Source organism: Desmodus rotundus, chromosome 6 (genome assembly GCF_022682495.2).
Source record: "Desmodus rotundus isolate HL8 chromosome 6, HLdesRot8A.1, whole genome shotgun sequence".
Taxonomy (NCBI): domain Eukaryota; kingdom Metazoa; phylum Chordata; class Mammalia; order Chiroptera; family Phyllostomidae; genus Desmodus; species Desmodus rotundus.
Window position 1 is genome coordinate 103,519,020 of NC_071392.1, and position 23,565 is coordinate 103,542,584.

Below are 23,565 nucleotides of genomic sequence, written 5' to 3' on the forward strand. Positions count from 1 at the left end.
TGCTGCTGGAGAATACCAAGTAGGCTGGCCCAACCCTGCTCGGTCGCCTTCGGGCCACTCCCAGTTTGCTTTACAAACAAGTGACTGCAGCTTCCTTTTGTAACCTGGTTTTCCCAAAGGGCTTCAGTTTTCCTGCATCCTGAATAAAATTCAGCTTGGCTAATTGGACTTGAAAATAGGGGATTCAGGCATCCTCAGGGTTGATTCATTCAGCCAATTCCCCTGTTCAACATTCCCCAAACCATTTTTGAGCACCTAGGAGATACAGAATTGACAAAACAGACACTAAATAAAAAGTCATCAGGCCCTGGCTGGTGTGGCTCAGTGGATTGAGTGTTGGCCTAGGAACCAAAAGGTCGCCAATTTGATTCTTAGACAGGGCATATGGCTGAGTTGCAGGCCAGGTCCCCATTTGGTGGCGTGCGAGAGGTAACCAATGTGCCTTTCACACACTGATTTCTCTCCCACTCTTTCTCCCTCCCTCCCCCTCTCTCTAAAAATAAGTAAATAAAATCTGCAAAAAAAGAAACATTGGAATTTACACCCAGTTATTACACATGGATTAAGTATTAAATTATGATTTCCCTAAACCCCATGAGGGCAACACATGTATATATAGCAAGGGGATCTGATTTACTGCAAGGTGTGTCCAGGAAGATTCCCGATGGAAGGAATTTTGCTGCGGGTTTTGAAGGATGAGTAGGAGTTACCTAACAACAACAGTGATAGCTAAGTGGTGCGAGACCCAGCAGACCGGCCCTTTTACTACAGGAGCTAGTTTAATCCTGACTACACTCTGGGAGGTGTTCTTATGCACATTTTACAGGCCCCGGGCGTTGAGGCTATTTGCACAAGGTCGCACAGTGAGTGAATGGCAGCGTCAGAATTTGAACTCTACCAAGCCTGTTTTGGAGCCTCCCAAAACAGCTGGGGTCTGGATCAGAGACTGTACCCAAAGTTGAAGGGAACCCTGAAAGCCACCCCCCGCCCCGAAGGCTCGGTGAGCAATTTGAGACTGGCCCGAGAACAACGGGAAACCTTTGAAGGGTTTTTGAGGTGGAGGTTGGGGGATGGGGTATGTCCTGGTCCAAATTGAAATTTCAAAAGATCCCTCTGGCTGCTGAGGGTGGGGGTGGGAGCTGACCGGGACCTGGGGGCTGGTGGAAAGCTAGCTGCTCCTTCCTGCCCAGATACACAAGTAATGGGGATCCGAGCGAGCCACCAGCTTTACAGTATGGTGCTCCGCGGCCGGAATCGACAGTGGAAGGCACCCAGAAGGTAAACCCCACGGGACACCGGGATGGGAGGTGGGAGAGGGAAGGTCATGTCCAGGTTTGCCTTGCAGAATCGGATGGGGCAAAGTTTGACTGCCTGAGAGCGCCTGCAAGTTGAGTTTTGATCAAAGGTCCCTGAGCCCAGATTTCCTCTTTGTCTTGTTGTGGCTTTTGTTGTCGTCGCTGAATGGGTTCCTGATCGCCTTTGGGTGTTTCCTGTGACTATTGGTTCCCTTTCTCCACAGTATTTGTTTCTTGGGATCTTAGAGCTTGGGAGGGCCCTGACTTCATTTTTCTCATCACTGCTGTCCTTTCTCAGATGGGTACATGATTTCATTTTTCTGCGCCTCAGTTTCCTCATCAGTGGTTCATAGAGTTTGTGGGGAGGTTTAAATTAATTAACATACAAAACGTTCTGAGAACAGTGCCTGCCAGCCAGAGTGAGGCTCTGGAAGCGCGGCTGCTCTTGCAGGTAAACAAGGACGGAGAAGGAGGCAGGGATGGCTGTACAGAAGGGTGAAGGCCCATGGAAGTCACTCCAGTTATTTGGCAAGTATGCAGGAAGCATCTTTGTGTACCAGTAATAAGCGATCTATTTTAAATTTATTGATTGATTTCAGAGGGAGAGAGGACGGGTGAGAGAGAGAGAGAACATCAATTTGCTTTTCCACTTATATAAATAAGCGGAACAACATTTGTTGGTTGATTCTTGTATGTGTCCTCACTGGGTATTGAACTTGCAACTTTAGTGTATTGGGATGATGTTCTAACCAACTGAGCCACCTGGCCAGGGCAGCAACCTGTTTCAAAAGGATGCACGGAAGCTCAAGATATTTACATTCACTCAAATGAATAAACATCGAGAGACTCCCAAGTGCTGGACCTGCTGCAGGCACTGGGGCTACCAATGTGTATAGGAAAACAAATTTCCTGCCTTGAAAAGCAAACCCAACACCTCATTTTAGAACGTACTAAGTGCTGGGAAGAAAATGAAACCACTGTGGTGACATGATGTGGCCCCAGGGACCTTCTGGAGGAGGTGGCATTTTGGTCCTGGGTCTGAGGCATCAGAAGGGAACAAGTGCAAAGGTCCATAAGGGGTTTGGTCGGAGACAAGTGGCACATTTTGGGGTCCCCATAATAGGTCAAGGTGCCTGGAGTAAACAGTTAAAGGAGAGAATTAGCTGCTTGTAGTTCTGCTCATCACCACAGTTGAAATTACTGGTATTCAGCTTCTACTAATATACAAATTGAAACTTCATATGGTTCAACCTAGTAGATTGTGCAAAAAGATGATAAATCCATATTAGGGCCATAGGTGATTAACTGGAGGTCTTGTACAGAAACTACTTTATGGAGGAAGGAAATGCCATTCATTGGACAAATATTTATTGAGCAACGACCATGCCTCAGGCCTGTGCTGGCTTCAGGAACACTGGGAACAGATAGATAAACAAAGTCCCTGCCTTTACACGCAGACAAAAGGTAAGTAAACAAAATCAGGTGCTGTACGTTGTGCTAAGTCCTAGGAAGGAAAGAACCCAGCGATGTCCCAGAAAATATAAGGAAGTTGGCCTCAGTGGATGGTCAGGAACGGCCTCCTGGAAGAGTGGCGTTTGCAATGGGACCTGAGTCAAGAGAGGAAGCCACCACGTGGAGTGGCGTTCCAGGTGCATAGGACCTGAGGTGGGACCAAGCCTGGGGAGGCGGAGGCGGAGGAGGAGCTGAGGAAGGAGGACACAGTAGCCAGAACAGAGGAACAGAGAGGGGTCATTTGTGAGGAGATCACAGCAGGGACCAGCAGGGGGGAGGGCTCCGCAGGGCATGTGGAGAGCAGCAGGCTTTTCTTCTGAAAAAGGGGTTGCAAGGGTTTTCTGTGAAGGACCAGATAGTGAACGTTTTAGGCTTTGAGGGCTAGGTAGAGTCTCTGTTACAACCACCTGACACTGAAGCCCAGACCATAAGTGACTGCACGCCCACGGCTGTGCTCCAATCAGACTTTACTACGAACACGGAAATCCCAATTTTGTATAATTCATGCATGCCACAAATAATTTGCATTTTTGATTTTTTTCCCCAGCTATTTAAAAATGTAAAACACTATTTTGAGCTCAAAAGGCCAGACATGAACAGGTGGTGGGCTGGATTTAACCCCTGGGCCTCAAGTTGTAAACTCTGGTTTTAAAGTCATGGGAAGCAACCTGGCCTGTGTGGCTCAGTTGGTTGGAGCATCATCCAGCAAACCAAAAGGTTGTAGGTTCGATTCCCAGTCAGGGCACATACTTAGGTTGCAGTTTGGATCCCGAATTTGGGTGCTTACAAGAAGGCAATGAATCAATGTTCCTCCCCCATGCCCTGCCCCTTCCACTCTGGTGAAAAGCAATAAAAGTCTCACCAGGGGAATAAAAGAATGTGATTTATGATGGGAAGACATGGCTTGAGCTATCGTGTAGTGAGCTATCGTGTAGTCCTTCAACAAACACAGTCACTATAATAGTGACGATGCTGCTGGAGGGACCCATGGTCTGTAAGACACGGTGTGCACTTGCAGAGTCTACAGTGTAGCAGGGGAGTTCGAGAGCAAAAGAGAGACACAAAAAAGCCAAAGTCACGTTGAAAATCAGCAAGGTCGCAGACAGGTGGAGTGAGCCCCAGGGAAACTGGTAAGAGTTGAGGGGAGGGCACATGTAGGACTTGGGATTTTGTCCGAGGTAAGATGGGAAGGCTGTAGAAGGGTTTTAAAAAGTGTGATAACATTCACTTTATGTAAAACTTGCTGTTTTAACCATTTGAAAGTGCCCCATCCGGACGCATTTAGTACATTCCCAATGTTGTGCAACCGCCACTATCTAGCTGCTTTTTGCTTCTTTTACTTGCCTAACGCTTTCAAGGTTCATCCCTGTTGTAACGTGTATGAGTACTTCATTCTTTGTTACATGGTTGAGTAATCTTCCATTGTGTGGATAGGTCATACAGGGGGCAAAAGTAGGCTCACAGGTGTTCGTATGGGAAATAATGCAATAACTGATGAGTAAGAACCCAAGGATAAACTCTGTTTCGCAGACTCCCAATGTAAACCCACTTCTGCTCCACGCTGTGTTTTGTTTATCTGTTCATCTGTTGAAGGGCAGTTGGGCTCTCTCCACCTTTTGGATATCGTGAATAGTGCTGCCCACAAAGGGTTTAGAGCAGGCAAGTGACATCTTGTTCACATGATCCCTGTGGCTATCGCTGGCTGAAGAGCCCAGAAGAGGGCAGGAGGAGAGGCACGAGACCAGTCAGAACAGGATTCGTAGTCTGGACTGCCCAATATGGTCCCTTTGAGGGGTGACATGCACTCTAGCAGAATCAGAGCAGAATCCCCAGGGGATTCAATGGTGAAGGGGGATGGAGGATGGGATGGGGGATGGGTACCACTGGGGAGAAGAAGGCTGGAGGAGTTCTGTGGGTGACCAGGGCAGTGGCGCTGATGGAAGGGATTGGGTCCATGTTCAGAATACATTTGGAAGGCAGAGTGCCGAGACTTGCTGATGGTTTGGAGGAGCAGGTTTGAAGCAGTTAGTCGAAGGGTGATTCTGTTGGGTGGGATGAGAGCCCTGCAGAGCAGCTGGTTTAGAGTCAAATAGCTGGGTTGCCTTGCTCAAGGAGAGATCCCAGTAGCGCCCCACATGCAGAAGTCATACAGGAGGGGCTGTGTTTTTTTTAAAAAATTGTTTTGAGAGAGAGAGAAATATTACTTTGTTATTCCACTTATTTATCATTCATTGGTTGATTCTTGAATGTAGCCTGACCGGGGATCAAACCTGCAACATTGGTGTATCAAGGATGATGCTTTAACTAACTGAGCTACCGGGCCAGAGCTAGGGGCTGTGTGTTTTCATATCCTAAATTCACTGCAGTACAACCTTATGAGATAGTAAGTACTATTCCTATTTTTTTCCATATTTAATCTCTCTTTTTAAAAAAGATTTTATTTCTTTTTAGAGAGAGAGGAAGGGAGAGAGAAAGAGGGAGAGGAACAACAATGTGTGGTTGCCTCTTGCGCGCCCCCTACTGGGGACCTGGCCTGCAATCCGGGCATGTGCCCTGACTGGGAATTGAGCCAGCAACCCTTTGGTTCACAGGCCGCCACTCAATCCACTGAGCCACACCAGCCAGGGCAGTACTATTCTTATTTATAAGTGGAAAACCAGGTGTAGAGTTACGGAAATTATTTGGGCTTCTGTTGCTAGGTAGTGGCAGACATAGCCTCAGGTAGTTTGGGTCTTGAGTGTACATGTTCTTGATTATCTTTCCATGGGACTCGCATTTGGGGTAGACTCAGAGACAGTGCGGACTAGATGGGAGAATGGGGGATAGAAAGAACATTCTGGAATAGTTTGAATCTGAGTACTAGAAAGATAATGGAGGAAGTAGTGAGCTTGTTTCTGAGTCTCTCCTGGCTCAGGTCCTCTCTCACTCACTGGCCTACTTTGGCTACATGTGGTCTTTTTTTGTTTGTTTGTTCCTCTGAGACATTAAGCTACAAAGTTCAAACCTGCCTCAGGGCCTTTATACTTGCTGTTCCCTCCACCTGGAAGGCTCCATGTTGACCAGTTCCATTGTCAGAGCTCACTGAAATCCTCCCCCCCACCTACCTGAAGCAGGCCTCCCTCCCCTCACCCTGCTTTGTCTGTCTTCATAGCATTGTTCTCAGTTTGATATTTTGGCTCGCTCAGGTATTTGTTTAATTGCTCGTTACCTCCTCTGCTCAGGCTTCAGCTCCTTGAAAGCAAGAGCCACAGGCAGTAAGTCCGGCTCTCAGAGGGAGAGGAGACGCTCCCTGCGTTATCTGTGGGCTGTCTATATCAACAGCAGGGAAGTGCTTGCCCAGGGGTCAGATGTATATATAGATCTGGGGGCTCCGGGGTACGGTTGGACCTAGGTAGTTAGATTTGGAATCTGTTGTGGTGGTGGATGGAATTTTGCATGGAAAGGTGGCAAGGAAAGAAAAGCACCCCACATTTCTCGTGCAGATTGTCTGAGCCTGGGCTAAAGAGTCCTCACATGCCCACTTCACAGACTTGAACACTGAGGCACAAGTTCCCTAGGTAGTAACAGAGGAAGCTCAGAATGGACTCCCCCTTCTCCAACAGGCTGGCTCCAGAGCCCAGAGGAGAAAAACTATGGCCACAAGGTCAGAGCAGAGCAGCTAGATTTGGAGCCACTAGGTTAGGTGGTGTTTGGAAAACTCAGAAATGTCTATAATCAAATGTTAGCAAGAGGTCAAGAACAGTGGACCCAATACTAACCAGCCTGCTGAAGTTGATTCTTGGAGGTCAATGATGACTTGTTCTTTTTAAAAATCCTTGTTCAGCCCTGGCTGGTGTGGCTCAGTGGATTGAGTGCTGGACTGCAAACCGAAAGGTCGCTAGTTCGATTCCTAGTCAGGGCACATGCTTGGGTTGCTGGCCAGGTCCCCAGTTGGGGTGCTTCTTGCAAGAGGCAACCAACTGATATCTCTCTCTCCCTCCCTCCCCCTATCAAAAAAAAATTTTTTTTGTTCATCCCTGGCTGGGTAGCTCAGTTGGTTAGAGTATCATCCTGATATACCACGGGTGTGGCTTTAGTCAGGGCACATACAAGAATCAACCAATGAATGCATCAATAAGTAGAACAACAGATCGATGTTTCCCTCTCTGTCTCTCAAATCAATAAGTAAAAAAAAAATTAGAAAATCCCTGTTCAAAAAGCACTTTCAGCAACTACATGCAAATATAAAATGAACACATCAGAGCACTTGTAAGGTGTTAGGACCGATTCACACACAGGTGGGTTCAGAGGAAGGACTGACTGCACAGTGAGGAACTCAGACACAAATTTACAAGTAGACGCAAAAACTGCAAAAACCGCAAAACTCCTCCTCATCAGTATCCGCAATCAATTGTCCATTGCATTCCAGGGGACCACATTTGCATTTCTATGGACAAGCCTCATTTGCACGAGTAAGTTTTCTACAACTTCTGTGAAATCGCTCAAAACCCTTGAGGGGTGCAGGTAACCCAGTGGTGAAGCTAGACAGGCTACACACTGATTTATTTTTTTTTGCGTTTTCATAGTCTTTCACAATTTTCCTAATATCACATTTATTAATTTACTTTTAAAGAAGTAATGATTCATGTGATTGAAATTCAAAAGGGATAAAAGGGTATAATGATGCAAAGTCTTCCCACCCCCAACCCCCAGTACCCCTTGATGCAACCACTGGTAGCGATTTCTTTAATTGATTTTTAGAGAGACAGGAAGGGTTGGGAGAGAAAGAGAGAAAGAGAAAGAATATCATGATTTGGATTTGTTGTTCTGCTTATATATGCATTCATTTGTTAATCCTTGTACGAGGCCTGACCAGGGATCAAACCCGCAACCTGGGGGTACTGGGAAGATGCTCAAACCAACTGAGCTACCTGGCCAGGGCCTGTTACTGATATCTTAAGTGTGCTTCCAAGATATTCTATGTATAAGCAAACGTATTAAGAAAAAGATACATACATGCACATATAGAGGTGTGCCTATTTTTTAAGAATGGCATTATAGTTCATATACTGTTTTTTTTTTACGATTTATTTATTTTTAGAGAGAGGGGGAGGGAGGGAGAAAGAGAGGGAGAAAAACATCAATGTGTGGTTGCCTCTCACACACCCCCTCCTGGGGACCTGGCCCACAACCCAGGCATGTGCCCTGACTGGGAACCGAACCAGCAACCCTCTGGTTCTCAGGCTGGTGCTCAATCCACTGAGCCACACCAGCCAGGGCCGTATACTGTTTTTTTTTTGTTTGTTTGTTTTTAACTCAATGATATGCTTTAGAGTTCGTTTCACATCAGCACATTAAGAGTCCCCATATTCTTTTTTCACAACTGTATAGTATTGTTTTGTGGTGGGATAATGTTTATTTAATCAGTCCCTTATTGATGATGGCATGGTGACATCCGAGTAAACAGGCAATTGAAAGGCTTTAAGGAGTGGGTGGGTATCGAGGCAGATGAGAGTGGACAAGATGTTTGCTTAGAATGAGACTATTAATAGTTCCTACCTCAGGTTCCTCGTCTGGGAAATGGGATTGATGGTTATAATGGTGCCCACCTCACAGAGTTGGGAAGGTAAATGGGTTAGTTCATGCAAATTGCTTAGAACAGCACTTGACACAGTGCTGGGAACATGTCAGCTCTTAGTGTTTACCAGTATCCTCCTTTGCAAAGTTGGATGGTGAAAGAGGAAGAAAACTGAGTTGGAAGCATTTAGAAAATACCTTTTTAAGAGCAAGCAGAGAGGGGAGTAACAACAGCAACTAAGTAAGTGCTGACTGTGCTGTGTTCTTGGTAGGACTGGTCCATCCAATGCTTCCAGGTAGGTGTTCTGATGGCTCCCATTGTACAGGTGTGAAAATCAAGGCACAGAGAGAGTTTTGTATCTCAAGCAAGACTGCGCAGCTGGCAAGTGGGGCGGCTGGATTCACACCCAGGCAGTCTGATGCCAGCAGCCGCATGCCCGGCCGCTGCACTGTTCTGCCGCTTGATGTGGGGAAGGAAGGAAAAAGGTTCAAAGTGTCATGCCAGGGCGCAGGCAGGAAGGCATCTGATAGGGGGAGCAGGGGAGGAGATGGCGTGTGGGGCTGGGGAATCCTTTCAGAAGCAGGTGAGAAGGCAGGAAGGAAGAAACAGACATGTGAGGCTAGAGGAGGGAAATGGCTTATTGTTAGGTGGTTTGGGGAAGTGGGGAGATGGGCTGGGAGGAGGGGCAGAGGCAAGATCAAGTGCAAAGGCCCAGGGGAAGGAGGGAATGGAGCTGAGGCGTTGGAAAGAACAGATGGATGGTCAGAGCGGCTGCAGGGGAGTAAGTCCCAGGAGCGCTCAGGCTTTCAGTCTGAGTGAGGCGGCAGCTACTGATGGACTTGGTGTGGAGGAGGGATGAGGTCTGACTTGTTTTAAAAGGACCACGGGCTGCCTCTGTGTGCGTAGGTAGTGTGCTCATGCACAAGCATTTACAAGGGCAGAAGCAGGAGACCATCTGGGTGGGGGATGAGGTTTTCCAGAGCTCTGACACATATCCGGGACAACGTTAGATGCTGAGAGCACAATGGTGCAGAATTCAGACAAGCTCGTGGCCTTGTGGAAGCTCTCACTCCAGTTCAGGGTTTTCCCAACCTCAGCAGTCGTGACTTTAGGAGCTGACCAGTTCTTTGTTGTGGGTGGTGCTGGGCCACCCTTTGCATTTAGGCTGTTTAGCAGCATCCCTGGTCTCTGCCCTCTGGACCCCAGTAGCACCCCCTTCCTCTAGAGGTGGCAACTAGAAAGCTCTCCAGGCATTGCCACCGGTCTAGGGGAGAGAGAAACAACCGGAGTGCTTGCGTGTTTGCTCTTCTTTCCATAGTAACTGCTCGGGAGTAAAAGAGCAGGGAAGTGGAGGTCTGAATCATCTTTCTTTGGCTTTTCAGTTTGTTTCTGCATCCCTCCCATCTCCCCTCACCCTCACTGTGGCCATCTGCCGGAGGGTCCTGCACCAGCCCCCCCTTGCCCTTCCTGTCTCCCTCCATTTGTGTAATCCTGCCAGTCCCTCCTAGAAAGAAGTTTAAAAAACCCAAAACCCAAAACAAAACCCTTCCTGGGGACACCTCTTCTTCAAGGTGGGGAGTCCTAATTGCCTCTCTGTGGCTGTAACATGACTCCGTGTTCTGAAGGTGAGCCCTCCTGTCACCGAGACTGCAGTAGGCCTCAGTTCCGATTGGCCAAAAAGGAACAAAACAAAACAGGATATTTAAAACACTTCCCTGCCTCAATCCCGTCGTTTTGCATAACGGACTGCGAGGCCTGCTGCTAGCGTGAGGCCGATAACTCCAAGTGTGCTTATTTTCACAGGCAGCCCAACGGGCTATCTCGGGATGCAGCTTGCCGAGGCCGCTTCTCCTGCTGCTTGCCTGGCTGCGGGCCAGCGGCAGTGGAGAGCCATTTTGGGGAGGCTGGGCCTCTGCTAGTTAGGGTGCCTGGGTAAGGGAGCTGGGGCCAGCCCTTCCTCTCCTTGGAGACCAGCTTTATCACTGAGACTCTCTCCCTGGCTTCCTTCTGCCTGATTCTGTCCCCAAATTCTCTTTGTCCCCTGGGAATATTAAGAAAGACAGGCTTAATCTATTTTTATTAGCTCATTGCTTATTAATATCACCACGGAACCTGCTTGTTTAGGCCTGTGCTGGTTTTTCTATCCAGAGGCATAATGGTTGGATTTTTGGTTTTTCTTTTCACGTAAGCCAAGGATTCCCTACCTCGGCATAATGGGATGGTGGGATCACATAATTCCTTGTTGTGGGGACCGTCCCATGCACCGTGGGGTGTTTAGCAGCATCCCCGGTCTCCACCAACTAGATGCGAGTAGCACATTTCCTCCAAACTGTGACAACCCCCAAAACTACAGACATTACCCTCATACCCCCTGGAGGGCAAAACCACCCCTGCATGAGAAACACTGACTTCAAGGAATGTGAAAGCCTGGTTTTAGAGATGGCAAAATGACCCCCTTCACACCTCGCCAAAGATGGGAGAGGAGGTTGCTCAGGGCCTTGTCTGCATCTGATCTAAAACTCTTCCAGCGCCATCATTCCGGACTTAAGCTCATTGTCAAAAGAGTCGACCTCCTGAAGAAAACACACAGCTCAGGCTTCTCTTCGGTTTCTTTCTTTAGAAGCAAAGGAAAGTACAGGGCTTAGCGGATGCGGAGTCAGAACTGGGTCGGCAGTCTGACCCCTAGCTCTTGCCAGCTATGTGACCTTGGGCAGCTCATTTCACCTCTTTGGGCTCAGTTCCATGCCCGTAACAATGCTCCTTATCTGCTGAAGTCAGTGAGTGGAAGGCCAGTGCCCGCCCACTGTGAGCACTGGGCAGCTGCTGGGACCACTCTGTGCAGGGACAGTTTGGGAAGTGCCCCAGAATGATCTGTAGGTGCAGACCAACGACATGGGGCTGGCCTCTTATCAGCCAGGTTCCATCAAGCCCAGGAGTGCCCTTAGTGGGCCTGCCCTAGCCTTCCTTTTCGATCCATCACTGTCCCAGGATTCCATCTGCCACAATACCTTTGTCTCTGTCCCCAGCCCAAATGCTCTTTTCCAGATAACCTCAAACTCGCCCGAAGGCCCACAGCATTCCTCAAACAGAGCCGAGCTGCCAGAATGAGCCTGCAGCTTCCTGCTCTTTGCCCCAGAAAACATTTCAAGTGATCAAGTGATCAGAGAGCGGAGGGGAGGGAGGGGGAGGATGCTGCAGCTGCTTATGCAACAAGCTTTAATCCCGGGGTAAAATCCACCATGCGGCACCAGGGGCATATTTCCTCATTGGATCATGAAGTTAGCCACACACAAGATCTGCCGCAAACTCACAGTGACATTTGTTTGTCTGTCTCCCCCGCCCCTCGCCGGCCGCCCAAAGGCAGCACCCGCAGAAACAAACGGTATTCCCATGGTGGGGGAGGTGGAGGAAGCACAGTCTAATTAGCTCTGGCCTCCGACTCTTGTCCCCCATTTGGTCTCTCTGTATGAGCTTCCACTCCGAGGAAGAGGAGGCCTCTCCCTTCGGGTGTGGCCCAGGCCCACTGTCCTGAGTGCTGGCCCTGTGGAGGTGGAGGCCTCCCTCCCTGCATCCTGGCCTCTTTAGCCAAAAATACAACAAACGAGAGCAGCAGCAGCAGCAGCAGCAACAAAAACCCCTCCCTTGTCATAAAGCCTGGGGCCTGCCCCTGCAGTATACTGTGTGTCGATTCCTGGCTTGCTCCTGTTTGATCGGTTTCCCGGCAGGAAGAATTTATGTACACACGGTGGGCATCTGTTGTCCATGTGGGGGGGGCGGGGGCAGGGAGAGCAGGCCATCAGCTCTGTTCTCTTTGTGGGAACCAACGGGCGTGGGACAAGAAAGCCCACGAGTCCTAATTTTAGGAGGAGACTCGGGGCAGTTTTGGGCTATAGTTTTACCTCCTGGCATGTGGCTTTCTCCCCTCTGGAAGCTTTCTCCAGCCTCTAAAGACTGGTGTTTATTTAGTTTCTGTTGTTCTGGCTTGCTGGTTTTTTTTTTTTTTTTTTTTTTTTTAAGTCTTGTTAATTAAGCACCTTGTCTTTAAAAAAAGAAGAAGAAGAAGAAAAAGAAAGCAAGCATGAACATTTTGGGATCCTTTTGATTTGTCTTTTTCTTCTTAGGGTATAGACCGACTACAAAGGCAGCTTTCGGGAGCAAACAGGCAAAGACCACCTAATACTATTGAAATGGGTGGAATTATAAGCAGCTCTGAAAAACTAGTTAATATTTTACTGGGGAGCAATGCCAGAGATGAGGGGGGGCTCCCAAGCTCTGGGCTGTGTGTGAAAAGCTGTTCCATCTGCCTTAGGGGACGAAAAGAAGCCGTTCTCTGTGGAAATAAATTTAAGCAAGAACCCTTATAAAGCTCATGGGATTCGTCTGCCCACCGAGGGCCCAGCTCCCCAAGTACATACATACAGGGGTGATTGTGACAAGGGCTGAGCGGTGGGTGTAGGCCTGACTAATAATGGGGGTTCTTGTTCCCTGGCCGAGTTTGACATCTTTCTTTCTCCCTCTGGATTTAAATGGCTTCTCAGACCAAGAGGCACTGCCTGTGCCCTGGATTCAGAAGGTACACGCCTCCTTGGGAAGCAAAGGCGAGAGACAGCAGCGCTCGCTTTCTCTCTCTCTCTCTCTCTCTCTCTCTCTCTCTCTCTCTCTCTCTCTCTCTCTCTCTCTCTGCATCTGCCTGGGGAAGCTGCAGCTGGTATTTTTCCATAGGCCTTTTCTGCGATCCCAGGGCCTAGTCTTTCCCAGCCAGGCCCGGAGTCTGAGAGAGGGTTAATAGGCAGGAAGCTGAAGGCATCGCAGGCTCAGACGGAAGTCAGATTTTTGTTTAACTGACAGGTTTAGCAGGCCTCGGCCGAGGGGGAGGGGGCCGGGAGGGGAAGGGAAGTTTGTAGGTCTAGGCATGTGGCCCGCTAGGAGCGCAGTTGGCTTTTCTTAGGGTAAGGCCAGAGAGAGAAGGGGGGCTGCCCCTTGGCATCCTGGCAGGGAGGCAAGAACCCGCTTTGGTTTTTCCTTGGAGTGCTGGCTGAGGGGGACCAGAGAGAGGATGGAGACTGTGCCGGGGGAAAAATGGCTCTCTGGCCTGCTTTTTCCAGGAGGCTTTCTGACCATGACTATGCAAACTTGACCACTCTGTTCCCCTCCTCCCCTCGGCAGCCTCACTCCTCCGTCCTAGTCTGAGAAGCCACAGCTGCTCTGTAGCTATTTTTTGGGGTTAGCCTGTCCTGTCTGTCTGCCCCCAGCTCCACAGAGGCCTGCCTTCAGCCCCTTCCTCCTGCCCCCTTGGCTCATTTCCTGGGGCTCCCCACTCCTCGGCTTCACTTGCCCCTCACCCCCCTTGCTGGATGCTGCTGGATTGTTCTAGAAAAGAGCCAGACTTCCCCCTAGCAGGGAGCCGCTTCTGTGGGGGGCAGGTGAGGGTGAGCCATTTCAGCTCACCCCAAAAACTCTCTTCCCAGGGCCCCCCCCGGGCCTCAGGCTTCGCTGGAGCAGGTCAGGCTGGCTGCACCGGTTTGCCCGTGCCGGGGAATCTAGCCAGGGTGCGGGACAAGTGCGTCTGGGGGCCCCTTTCCCAAGTTTTTCTTGCTGCAAAAGGCCTAGCTTAGCCTGTCTCTTTCTATGCACAGGATGGCTCTTGCTCACCAGAGCCTCACAAAGATAATCGCTCAGGAAGTGTTTCAGCCAATCCCGGGCCGCCTTACACTCCGCTCTGCCGGGCCAGCCAATCGGGGATGAGCTCTTATTAGGCGGCCAGATCATCAAGCCGAAGTGCCAAACCCTTTTTCTGTGAGAACTAGGAGCCTGTCCTCCATGTTTTATAAGTATTGACATTACACAGTGTTAACAATGCATCCACAGAGGTAAGCTCGACTTTTTAACCATCTTTTCTCCCCCTCCCTCTGAGACATCCGAATTGTGGGCGAGCAGTGTGATTTCTCTGTGGCTGGCCGTGCCACACTCACCCCCACAGCACTTAGGTTAACTTGGAACTGTTTAGAGAGAAATTTTTTTTTTTTTTTTTTGCTTTCTTGGGTCACATGGCTAAGGAGCCATGAGCCACAGCTTGATTTTGCAAACTGGCAAGGGCCTGGCACACCTTTTCTTCCACCAGGACATGGTGTTTCTGGAATAGTTTGAAGCTAGCTCCTGGTATGCCAAAAAAGAAGCCTCTTTTTTTTACCCCCCCCTTTTCCTCTCTCTCTCTCTCTCTCTCTCTCTCTCTGTCTCTCTCTCTCTGAGCAGTCTCCCCCCCCCCCCTGCACTATTGTCTTCTCTTGTGCCACATGCCTGCTGGGGGAAGAAAATGGAAGGTGAGCAGGCAGGCTCCTGTCTAAGCAGAGCTCATGGCAGACAGCAAAGCAGGCAAGTTTTCCTCTCCAGAGCGGTTCTGGGAAGGCTGGACGAAGTTTTGACCAGAGAGGACGCGTGTTTCTAAACAGAACCAAGCCCTTCAGCAGAGCAGGGCTAAGGGGAGCTGCTGGCTCCTGGGGCCTAGGTGGGTGGTGGTGCCTCTACATGGTCTTTTCTTTCCCTACAGGGTTTCTGCACTTGAAACTACATTGTTCAGCCTTTTTTCCTGACTTCTGTTGATACAGAGTGTTCTTCTGCAAGCCAGCCTACAGCCAGCAAATGTTTCTGAAAGTGTTTTCTAGGCTTTGGAGGAAGTTTTTGGAGTAGGGATGGGGAGTGGGGGTGGGGGTGGGGGGGGAGGTTGGACAACATCCTGCAATAAATCTGTGAGGACTCTCTTTTGGATCCCTTACCTTTCTCCCTTCTTGCATGATTTTCAATGAACTAATGTAATTTTTTCATCCTCGTTTTCTTTTTCCTTTCCTCTTTTATTTATTTATTTTTTACATTGTATCACCCTCTGCCCTTCTGTGGGACAGTGCAGAGGAAATAAAATCATGTCTGTGTCTCATGACAGCATTCCCTATTCAGTTGTTGGGTTGTGTTGTTGTTATTGTGTGTGTTTTTAATGATCCCATGTAACTGTTTAAAAAAAAAAATTTCCTTTTTGATCAAGTCCCAAATCTGCCAGCCTGTTCTCTCTTCTTAACTGTGGAAAAATGAGACGGTTGCTTGAACATGTTGGGTAAGTAAAGCTATCCATTTCCTCTGTGACCATATGTACAAAGAGTTTGGCGAACATTTGGGGTCTGTTTGTGGCAGGGGGTCTTGGCTGTTGCAGTGGAGGGCTTTTCATCAGCAGGAACCAAATAAGGGCTTTTTAATAGTGTCTTGATTTTTAGGTGACTGTTTGAATCCACTGTTTTTCCTGAGAACCTGCAGCTAGGATCGAAGATTACACTTCCTGTTAACCCTCAGACAGGGGAGACATGTGCAGTTCATTGTGACTTACCTGGAGACCGTTCGTTGGGTTTGTTTGGATATTAGATAGAACTCTGGGTAGGTGATCTGGTTGTGAAATAGAAGAAAGTGCTTGTTCTTAGAGTCACAGAGCCTTAAGCAAGTGGCGGGGCAGGAGCTGCTGGCTGGGGGGGTGGGGGTGTGTGTGGGGGATGGTGGGGTGGGGGTGTGTGTGGGGTGGTGGTGGTGGCAGGAATCAGGTTTTAAGATACTGACACCGAGGGCAGAATCCCAACCCCCAGCAAAGTGGATTTGATTCAGGACTCACTGCACAACAGATTCGGCCTTTTTCCAAGCCTGACCCGCACACATCTGTATGCATGCTTGCCTTTAACTTATGATTTATTTCTCGCTTCTTACACTTCCCCTGATCTCTTAATGCTGCAGTTAGAACTTCAGAGTGGGGGGAAAAAAGTGGACTCTTGTTTAGCTACAGAATTTCCCTAGAAGTTCACTGCATCAGTTTCCAGCCTGGAGACCAATCCAGCGTGACTGTCAATGCTGGAACTCCGTTCAGTTGCTGTGTTATGCCAACCTGATGGAGTCAGTAATTAATCTTTTTTTTTTTTCTTTTAAATCACCGTCCAGCTTTTAGCACCAATAATGAGAAACGCACCAATTCTAAGTTGAGAAAAGCCTGCGTAAGGCCAGCTTCTTAGAGTAAAAGTGCAGGGAGTTAATGATGTTTTCTATACTTAAAACGGAGCAGTGCTCCTGCCCCCCACAAGTAAGTTCAGACACTTAGCTATTCTCTTTGTTCTTATCTCCTGGCTGTAAATGGAAATTACATACTGAGGTTCTGGTGGCCTCCCTAGAAGCAATATCTAATCACAAGACTCCTGGTTTGGTGCCTTCAACGTTTGCATAATGGTGTGTTTGTTGGGCTGGAAGGAAACCTGAGGGCAAGGCATTTGTTCTCTAAAAGCTCACATTAAAATGGCTCCCACAGGTTTGCAAAGCCAAGATCTTGTTTTCAAATGTGCAGCCCCAGCAAATTCCCAGCCCTGGACCAAGCGAGCCACTTTCCCTGGGTACTGTGGCCACCACCAAGCATGAGTCTGTAAAAAGTCAATTGCTTTCAAAGTAGCATGATTTTCCAGTTTCACTTAGGGGGGGAGAACTAACTGTCTGCAATGCAGCAGGACTAGGTAGGCACAGTGGCGCTGGCTCACAGAGCAGCCCAATGGGGCTCCTCTCTGCAGCGTTTGAACCAATAGACTGGGAGGAAAGGTTACAGATTGACAATTGCAATGGCCGGATTGAGACTGGGCCTTCTGGAAATTTCTACCATCTTTGTTCCTTTTAGGAAGAGCAGATCCACCAAGCTGAAGAGCCTCCTGCATTCCATTCTTAGGTCCTCTCCCCCTGCCCCCCTGCTTTTTTATATCAAGGTAGAATGGCCTCTGTCACGTTGGCAAATTGCAGAGGGAGGCACAGAACACTGGGCTGTTTTCCCTTTTCCTTCTGCCTCCTCAGTCCCCAAAGAGGGTGCACAGCTGCAAGGAACAAACGCAGACACACTGGAGCTTTTGATTCTTCTCTCCCCCTCCCTTTTTTTTTTTTTTTTTTTCCTTCAAGACCCTCCAGGATGGATTCACTTTCTGCTTTGGGAAATTAAGTGGCATTCATGTGGGGGAGGGGGAGTAACTGCTTTTATTAGCTCCAGAAAATGGTCAGTGTTCTGTCTGTAACTAGGAATTAATTATATATAATCTCCCACTAAACTTTCTACAGAGTTTTTCTAATTGCTGTGTATGACCATGGTTAGCCTGTTGGAGCCCTGTCCAGTTACTTTTATAATTATCAGCTCAAAGATTTGAGTCAGAAAAGTGGGCCATCTTGGATTATAAAACAGGGATGAAAACAATAGCCTGTCCCCCCCCACCCTTCCTTCCTTCCTTCCTTCCTTCCTTCCTCCCTCCCTCCCTCCCTTCCTTCCTTCCTTCCCTCCCTTCCTTCCTTCCTTCCTTCCCCCCCATTCTTTCCCTAGGGAACAGGGCCCGGGAACAGCTTCAGGTCTTAAATAGGAGACGGGGAAAATGAGTCAATCTTTAATAAAAAGCCAGGACAGTAACCCAGAAAACCCTGAAGGCAGAGGTAGGTTTTTTGAGTCCAACCACTTCAAATGTGTACTTTTTGTTTCTTTTGCCTTTTCCCTTCTCTGTCCTGTGGCAGAGGCAACAAACATTTGTCAGCTGAGAAGCCCTAGATCTGGCTTTGCCTCTGGTTGACCCTGAAAAGAGAGACACATGCAAAAGTGCCTTTGCCACCTCACAGCGGAGGTTTTAGGAATGGAATGTGTTTAGAAGCCCTTGGGTTGCTCTTAAATGCAAAAGCAAGGATTCACCCTTGGCTTCAGGTTGCCTAGGCTATGGCTGCCCTTCCCCCTCCCCAATCTCCTTCCAGATAAACAAGCAGGCGGGAGCCATTTCAGCCCTGTAGCTAGCTGTGCTGCGAGGCTGTCCCTCCTCATCAAGATTACCCACCTACCGGCCGGCAAGGAGCCAGCTGCCCGTCCTTGCCCTGGCACAGCCTTGGGCACCATGCCCTCCCGTCTCCCCTGGAGCTAAAAAGCAGTCACCTTGAAACTCCCCACTCACAGCACTGCAGTTCTGAGGCCCATGCTCAGACCTGTAACCGTAAATTACATTATCCACTATGAGGCTCTTCGTTTGGCCTTTGAAAGCGGGTTTTGCAAAACCCGTTGTTAATTTTCAGGGCTCTGTTGGGGGTGGACAAAAATCTAATTTGTGAGTATCCTGTGCATTGGCTGAGCGAATGTTTTATCGTTGTGTCTCTGCAGACTCCGATTGTCTTTCCTTGATGCTGAGTTAGGACTGGCTGGGCATTTGGTGGCCGTTTTCAGGCGCGTACACTGCCTTTTGATTTTGCCTTGGCCTCAGACCGGGGCGCAGCCCTTGGGCTTGGCTTTTCAGATGCCTGTTGTCCTGGAAGCACGTTCATTTTATCTAGCTCCTTTCTGCCGAGGATGCAGAGCTGGTTTGTAATATACCAAGAGGGGCAAATGGGCTTCCTTCCCCTGCCCTGCCTGCTCCCTTTTCACGTTCTTGGGTTTTGCGCAGACACCTGTCCCCCTGCAGTTTATGCCACAGGGCTGCCTATTTCCTAACCTTCACCCACCTAATTTGAGGGCCAGGGGGCCTCCTCTCAGAGCCTCATGGTAGAAGGCTCAGGATGTGAGAGAGGGAAGGCTTTTCCTTAGGAACCTGTGACTTCACAAACTCCCCCTGTCATTGCAGGGTTTTTTTTTTTTTTTTTTTTTTTTTTTTAAGCTTCTAAACGTTGGGTTGCTGGTGTCCTCTGGTTGAGCTTTTCCTGGTTCTGATATTTAGGAAGGTGGCTTTGAAACTAGCAGGGCTGCTTAAACAAGAGCTACAGCTATTGAACAAACTGCTACCATTTTAGCTTCAATACAGGAATGAGGCAGTGTTGCCAGACGCCATTTTAAGAATCCTGCATAAATAGCTTAGCTCCCGATGACTGCCTGTTTTAGGTGAGTGCTTATATAAAGCTGCTAACCATGCCCTTCCCTCCCTCAATTAAAAAAAAAAAAAAACAAACGAATTGCAGATTTAGGGAAGCATGGTTTTTAAAATTTTGATGCTGACTATTTTGTGATGTAGAAGAGGAAGATGTTGTATCTTGGGGATTAACTATTTCTTGCAGCCTGGACCAGTTTGGTATTTTGAATGAAAGTAAAAAGCTGAAGGAAAAAAGTCTTTTGGAATGATGCATGCTTCTTGAATTGCTGTGCATTCATCCTCAGCTGTAGGACCAGAGTCTCGTGCATGCTGGTTGTGTATTCTAGACGGGTTTAGGTATTCTTGGTTAAAAGTCATATAGTAGGGGCACTTGGGGAAAAGAAAGATCTGGGCATTGTGTATCCAGGCATTTTTCTGTAAAAACTAGAGGGTTTTTTTTTTTTTTCCCTTCTCTCTCTTTTGGGAGTGTTGAGGGGATGGGATTCCTGGGTATTACGGACCAGCCTTCAGTCCTCAGAATTAATAATCAGAAGGCTTAAAACATCCTGGAGGTTCAGCAGTTCATCTGCAACTTTTAATTGCTCTTTTTTCAGTGCATGCAGGTTAAGAAGGAAGCTTAGGTTTTCCTGCTCAGGCACTGGGGGAGAAATGGATTCTTTCTGGGACGGGATGGCATGGTCTTGGTTGTATTTGCAGGGGTTGTTATTTCTTTAATTGTCTGAAATGTGTCAGTTTGTGAAATCCAGATGCAAGTGACCTAGGGTAAATGTGCGTGCAAGAAGTGGTGGTGGTGGCGGTGGTGGTGGTAACATAATATATACAACTAGTTGATGGTGAATTTTCCTGTTGGGGTGAGGGACTGTTGTTTGCTTTTCAGCTAATACTACCCTTTCCTTGTGCGGGCCCCAGTCTCCCCTGCAGACCTTAACAGGAAAAAAAAAAAAGTAATGTCAGTTTGTAACCAGGGCTTGTTGTTCCATTGTTTTTGATTGAAATAGTCCCGGGTTGCTGGCAGCTAACAGATAAGGAAGGAAAGATGCTGTATATTTCCTGAGACTTGAATGTGTTAATGACAAGAGTTCAAAGTCTTCTCTCCAGATGCAGCTGCCTTTTCAGCAATTACTGTTATTTGACTTTTTATTTTTCCCAAATGACTGAACAGCTCTTAACCTAAATTGATCAAGATCTGTGGGGCATGCAGACAGGTACAACAAATCTTTTCTAACCACCACTTTTGATGTAATATTCAGAGTTTTTTCTTTAATAACATACTAGTACTTAACACTAAACCAAACACACACACACACACACACACACGCACACACACAACAAAACAAAACCACCTGAGTTCAGTGGTGTAGGAAAAAGGAAGTCCCTTTAGATGTGGCTATTCAAAAATGACTGATTTTGCATTCTGGTCTTTGCTTTTGTAAATGAATTTTTTCCCTTTTAATGCACAGCCTCTGCAATTTCCTTTAGTCAAATGCAGTGTATTGCGTGTGTGCATGTGTGTGCATACACGGGTTCTCTTTGAAAGGATGGGTTGCTGATCTGTGAAAAAGATGGCTTTCTGAAATTGTACTTGAAATCCTTGGTGAAAGCTGGTGGTGCTGTTGCTAAAGTTAGGTGATTATGGTGCCCGCTTGTAATACTTGGAAAGATAAAAACAGCTTAACTTTTTCCCCCCTTCTTTTCTGCTCCAGAATTGATTATCTTAAACTCAGCAGCAAATAGCCCTCCACCACTAGTTTGCATTTTCTTAGCCTCAGCAGCATCTCCGCCTGATGTATTCAACTCCTCTGAGCTGCTAAAGCCAAGTCGTCGTAGTCTTGAATACAGCCCTTTTCCACGATCTTAGCTTTGGCTGTTTTCGTCCCTGCAGAAACCCTTCAAGTGGGCTTTGGGAGTTCCGTTATGCATTCATTGTTTTGTTTCACTCCTGGACATTTTGGTTGCATCCCAGCTTAGCATTTTTCTTTCCATCACCCCAAAGATGGGATCGGTTTCAAAAGTTTAGGGTTTCACATACTTCATGCTAGAGAGGGAAACAGTTCTAGTTGGCAGAAAGGTCAAGGTGGCTATTTGTTCTTTTGAAGTGCACCATCTGCCCACCTCTGAGGGCTGCATGGGGTTTTCTATTAAAGTTTATTTCCAATCAGGCCAAGCAGGAAACCGTCAGCAGAATCTGTTTGGGCGGCCTTTGGATGTGTGTTGCTGAGTTGAGAATGTGTGCCTCTGAAAGTGGAGTAAGTTGTGAGTGCCCCAGTCACTTTCCACCACCACCATTGTATTGGTGCGTGTTACTGATGTGTTTCAATGTAAAAGGCTGCTTTTCTTCTGATGAAAACCATTTGTGACAACATGTCAGTTACTTCTTTGGAGATTTGTGTCACACAGCCTGTCCCTACAGATGCCGTGCAAATGAAATTGTTAACGGGTCCGGTATCAGAGAGCTCAACGTGGTAATATTCTGATTTAAAAGCAAACTACCTTGCTTCTCTCTGCTGGGACTAGTTAAGTTTGAGGCCTCCGAGTTCTTATCATTTAATTCTGAGCTGTCCTCTCTTCCTTTCTATCTAGTTCCCATTCTGAACCCTTTTCCCCCAACAAATGTGGAACTCCCCGAAACACACCTCCATGTGACCAGGCCTTTTGGGACTCATCTTCTGTCCCACACAGTCCCAGACCATGGAATACGGAAGGGACATTCTAGTCCCTACTCTCCAACCCAGCCTCCCTCCTGTCTTGACTTTGAGTCTTCCAGATGGAAAGTTCCAGCTGCGGCAATTGGGGGTCCACCCATACCTCGCTGGACCACAGTCGGAGAGGATTGCATTAGAGTAACTGTTAAGATTTTTATCACTTCACTGGCAGCCCGAACATTGGGGAAGTTCAGCACCTCACATTCTGCACCTACTGGAGCAGAACTTGACTGGCTTGGCTTAGGGGGGGCGGGGGGAGGGTGTGTGTGTGTGTGTGTGTGTGTGTGTGCGCGTGCGTGCAAAATGGCCTGTGGTCTGTACCAGGAGGAGTTCCAGAAGAGAAAAGAAGATTTCTGGTGGACCTTCCCTGCGAAGGGGCCCGCTTTTCTGCTTCTGTCCCCAACCCCCAACTCTCAGCCTCTCTTTCAAATAACCCTTCCTCATCCCACCGTTGCGGTGGGGTAATTAGTCACAGCTCAGCAGAGTGCTGAATGCTTTCTCTAAGCCGCGCCCGCTACCCAGAGGAAGCGTCCCCGGGGTGGGGGCGTGTTGACCCTGGTCCTCATTCCTGGGGTCATTGGGGGGGGTCTGGATGTTCTGAGACCAGGCCTTTTAGCCTGGGCAGATTTTTCTACATTGTAATTCTGTCCATTTCTTCATGCTCCTGCCTCGTCAGGAAATTGTAAGATTTGGCAGGGAGGTCTGAGAAATGCTGTTTGCCTTACAGAATTCAGACATCAGAACGCTGGATGCTCCGAACCTCCTACCTGAACCCTGGGTTAGAATGAGAAACTTGTTTACTCGAAGGCTGGGTGGGGCAGATTGTAATTGTGTGTCTAAAAAAAAAAAAAGGCTTTTTTGCACCCCCCAAGAGCATGACAAGTGGGATAGTAATTTGACTTAAAAAAAGAACAACCTAGAGTTTTAAAAATACTCCTTTAGGAGGTTTAACACTTTGTTTGCAATCAAGGGTGGATTTCTACTCCCCCCACCCATCCTACAGGATGGGGGGTTCTGTTCAAGTTGGATTTGTTGTTAGGACTTCTAAAGACACCCCCCCGTGACACCCCCAGGGGGCAAGTTCTCAGTCTGCCTAAACCTGAACATCATTTGCTCTGTTTCAGCTTGGCTGAAGAGGAAATAAAAACAGAACAGGAGGTGGTAGAGGGCATGGATATCTCTACTCGCTCCAAAGGTGAGTCAAAGTCTTGAATATTCCCTATTCCAGAGCAGAGGAGGAAAATGAAATTTCTTTCTCTTATTGTAGTGCAGTGAAGTGTGTCTCCGCGAGCCGAGGTTGCAACACTCCTCTGATTTTGAGATGTGGGACCTTAGAAGGATGCACCTGATTCATGGGGAAATCTCTTTTTGCATTTCTTTCCCTTGCGTGCCTGTGCAGGTATACCGACCTGTCGGGGACTGTTTGTGATGGCGCATTTTATATTTGACTGAGGGTGGTTGGCTGTCTCTCTCTGCAGGGTGACTTTCAGGAATCAGAATTTAAATAAAGTATGTTCTGGAAGCCACCCGTCTCCAGCTGCTGCTGTGTTTGTGACTTGAAGAGCAGGCCCGTGTGGACTCACAGGAGTAGAGGGGAATGTAGGACTGCTGGAACG

The 23,565-nt window shown here is 48.0% G+C and overlaps 1 protein-coding gene across 20 annotated transcripts in view; it reads left to right on the plus strand.

Annotated features, from left to right (window-relative positions):
* Window positions 1-14,053: 14,053 nt before the first annotated feature.
* Window positions 14,054-23,565, plus strand: part of ZMYND8 (zinc finger MYND-type containing 8) — a 105,504-nt gene continuing 95,992 nt past the window's right edge. For 2 of the 20 annotated variants that reach the window (XM_024559189.4, XM_024559190.4), the window contains exons 1-2: window positions 14,064-14,234; window positions 23,074-23,144. In XM_024559189.4, the coding sequence (XP_024414957.2) occupies window positions 14,221-14,234; window positions 23,074-23,144 (85 nt within the window). In that variant the 5' untranslated portion in view covers window positions 14,064-14,220. Of the gene's footprint in view, window positions 14,235-14,426; window positions 14,524-14,657; window positions 14,737-14,793; window positions 14,870-15,092; window positions 15,470-22,263; window positions 22,728-23,073; window positions 23,145-23,565 lie in introns of those variants that run through there. The other 18 variants (XM_053926072.2, XM_053926071.2, XM_053926075.2 and 15 more) reach the window with 16 other exon arrangements.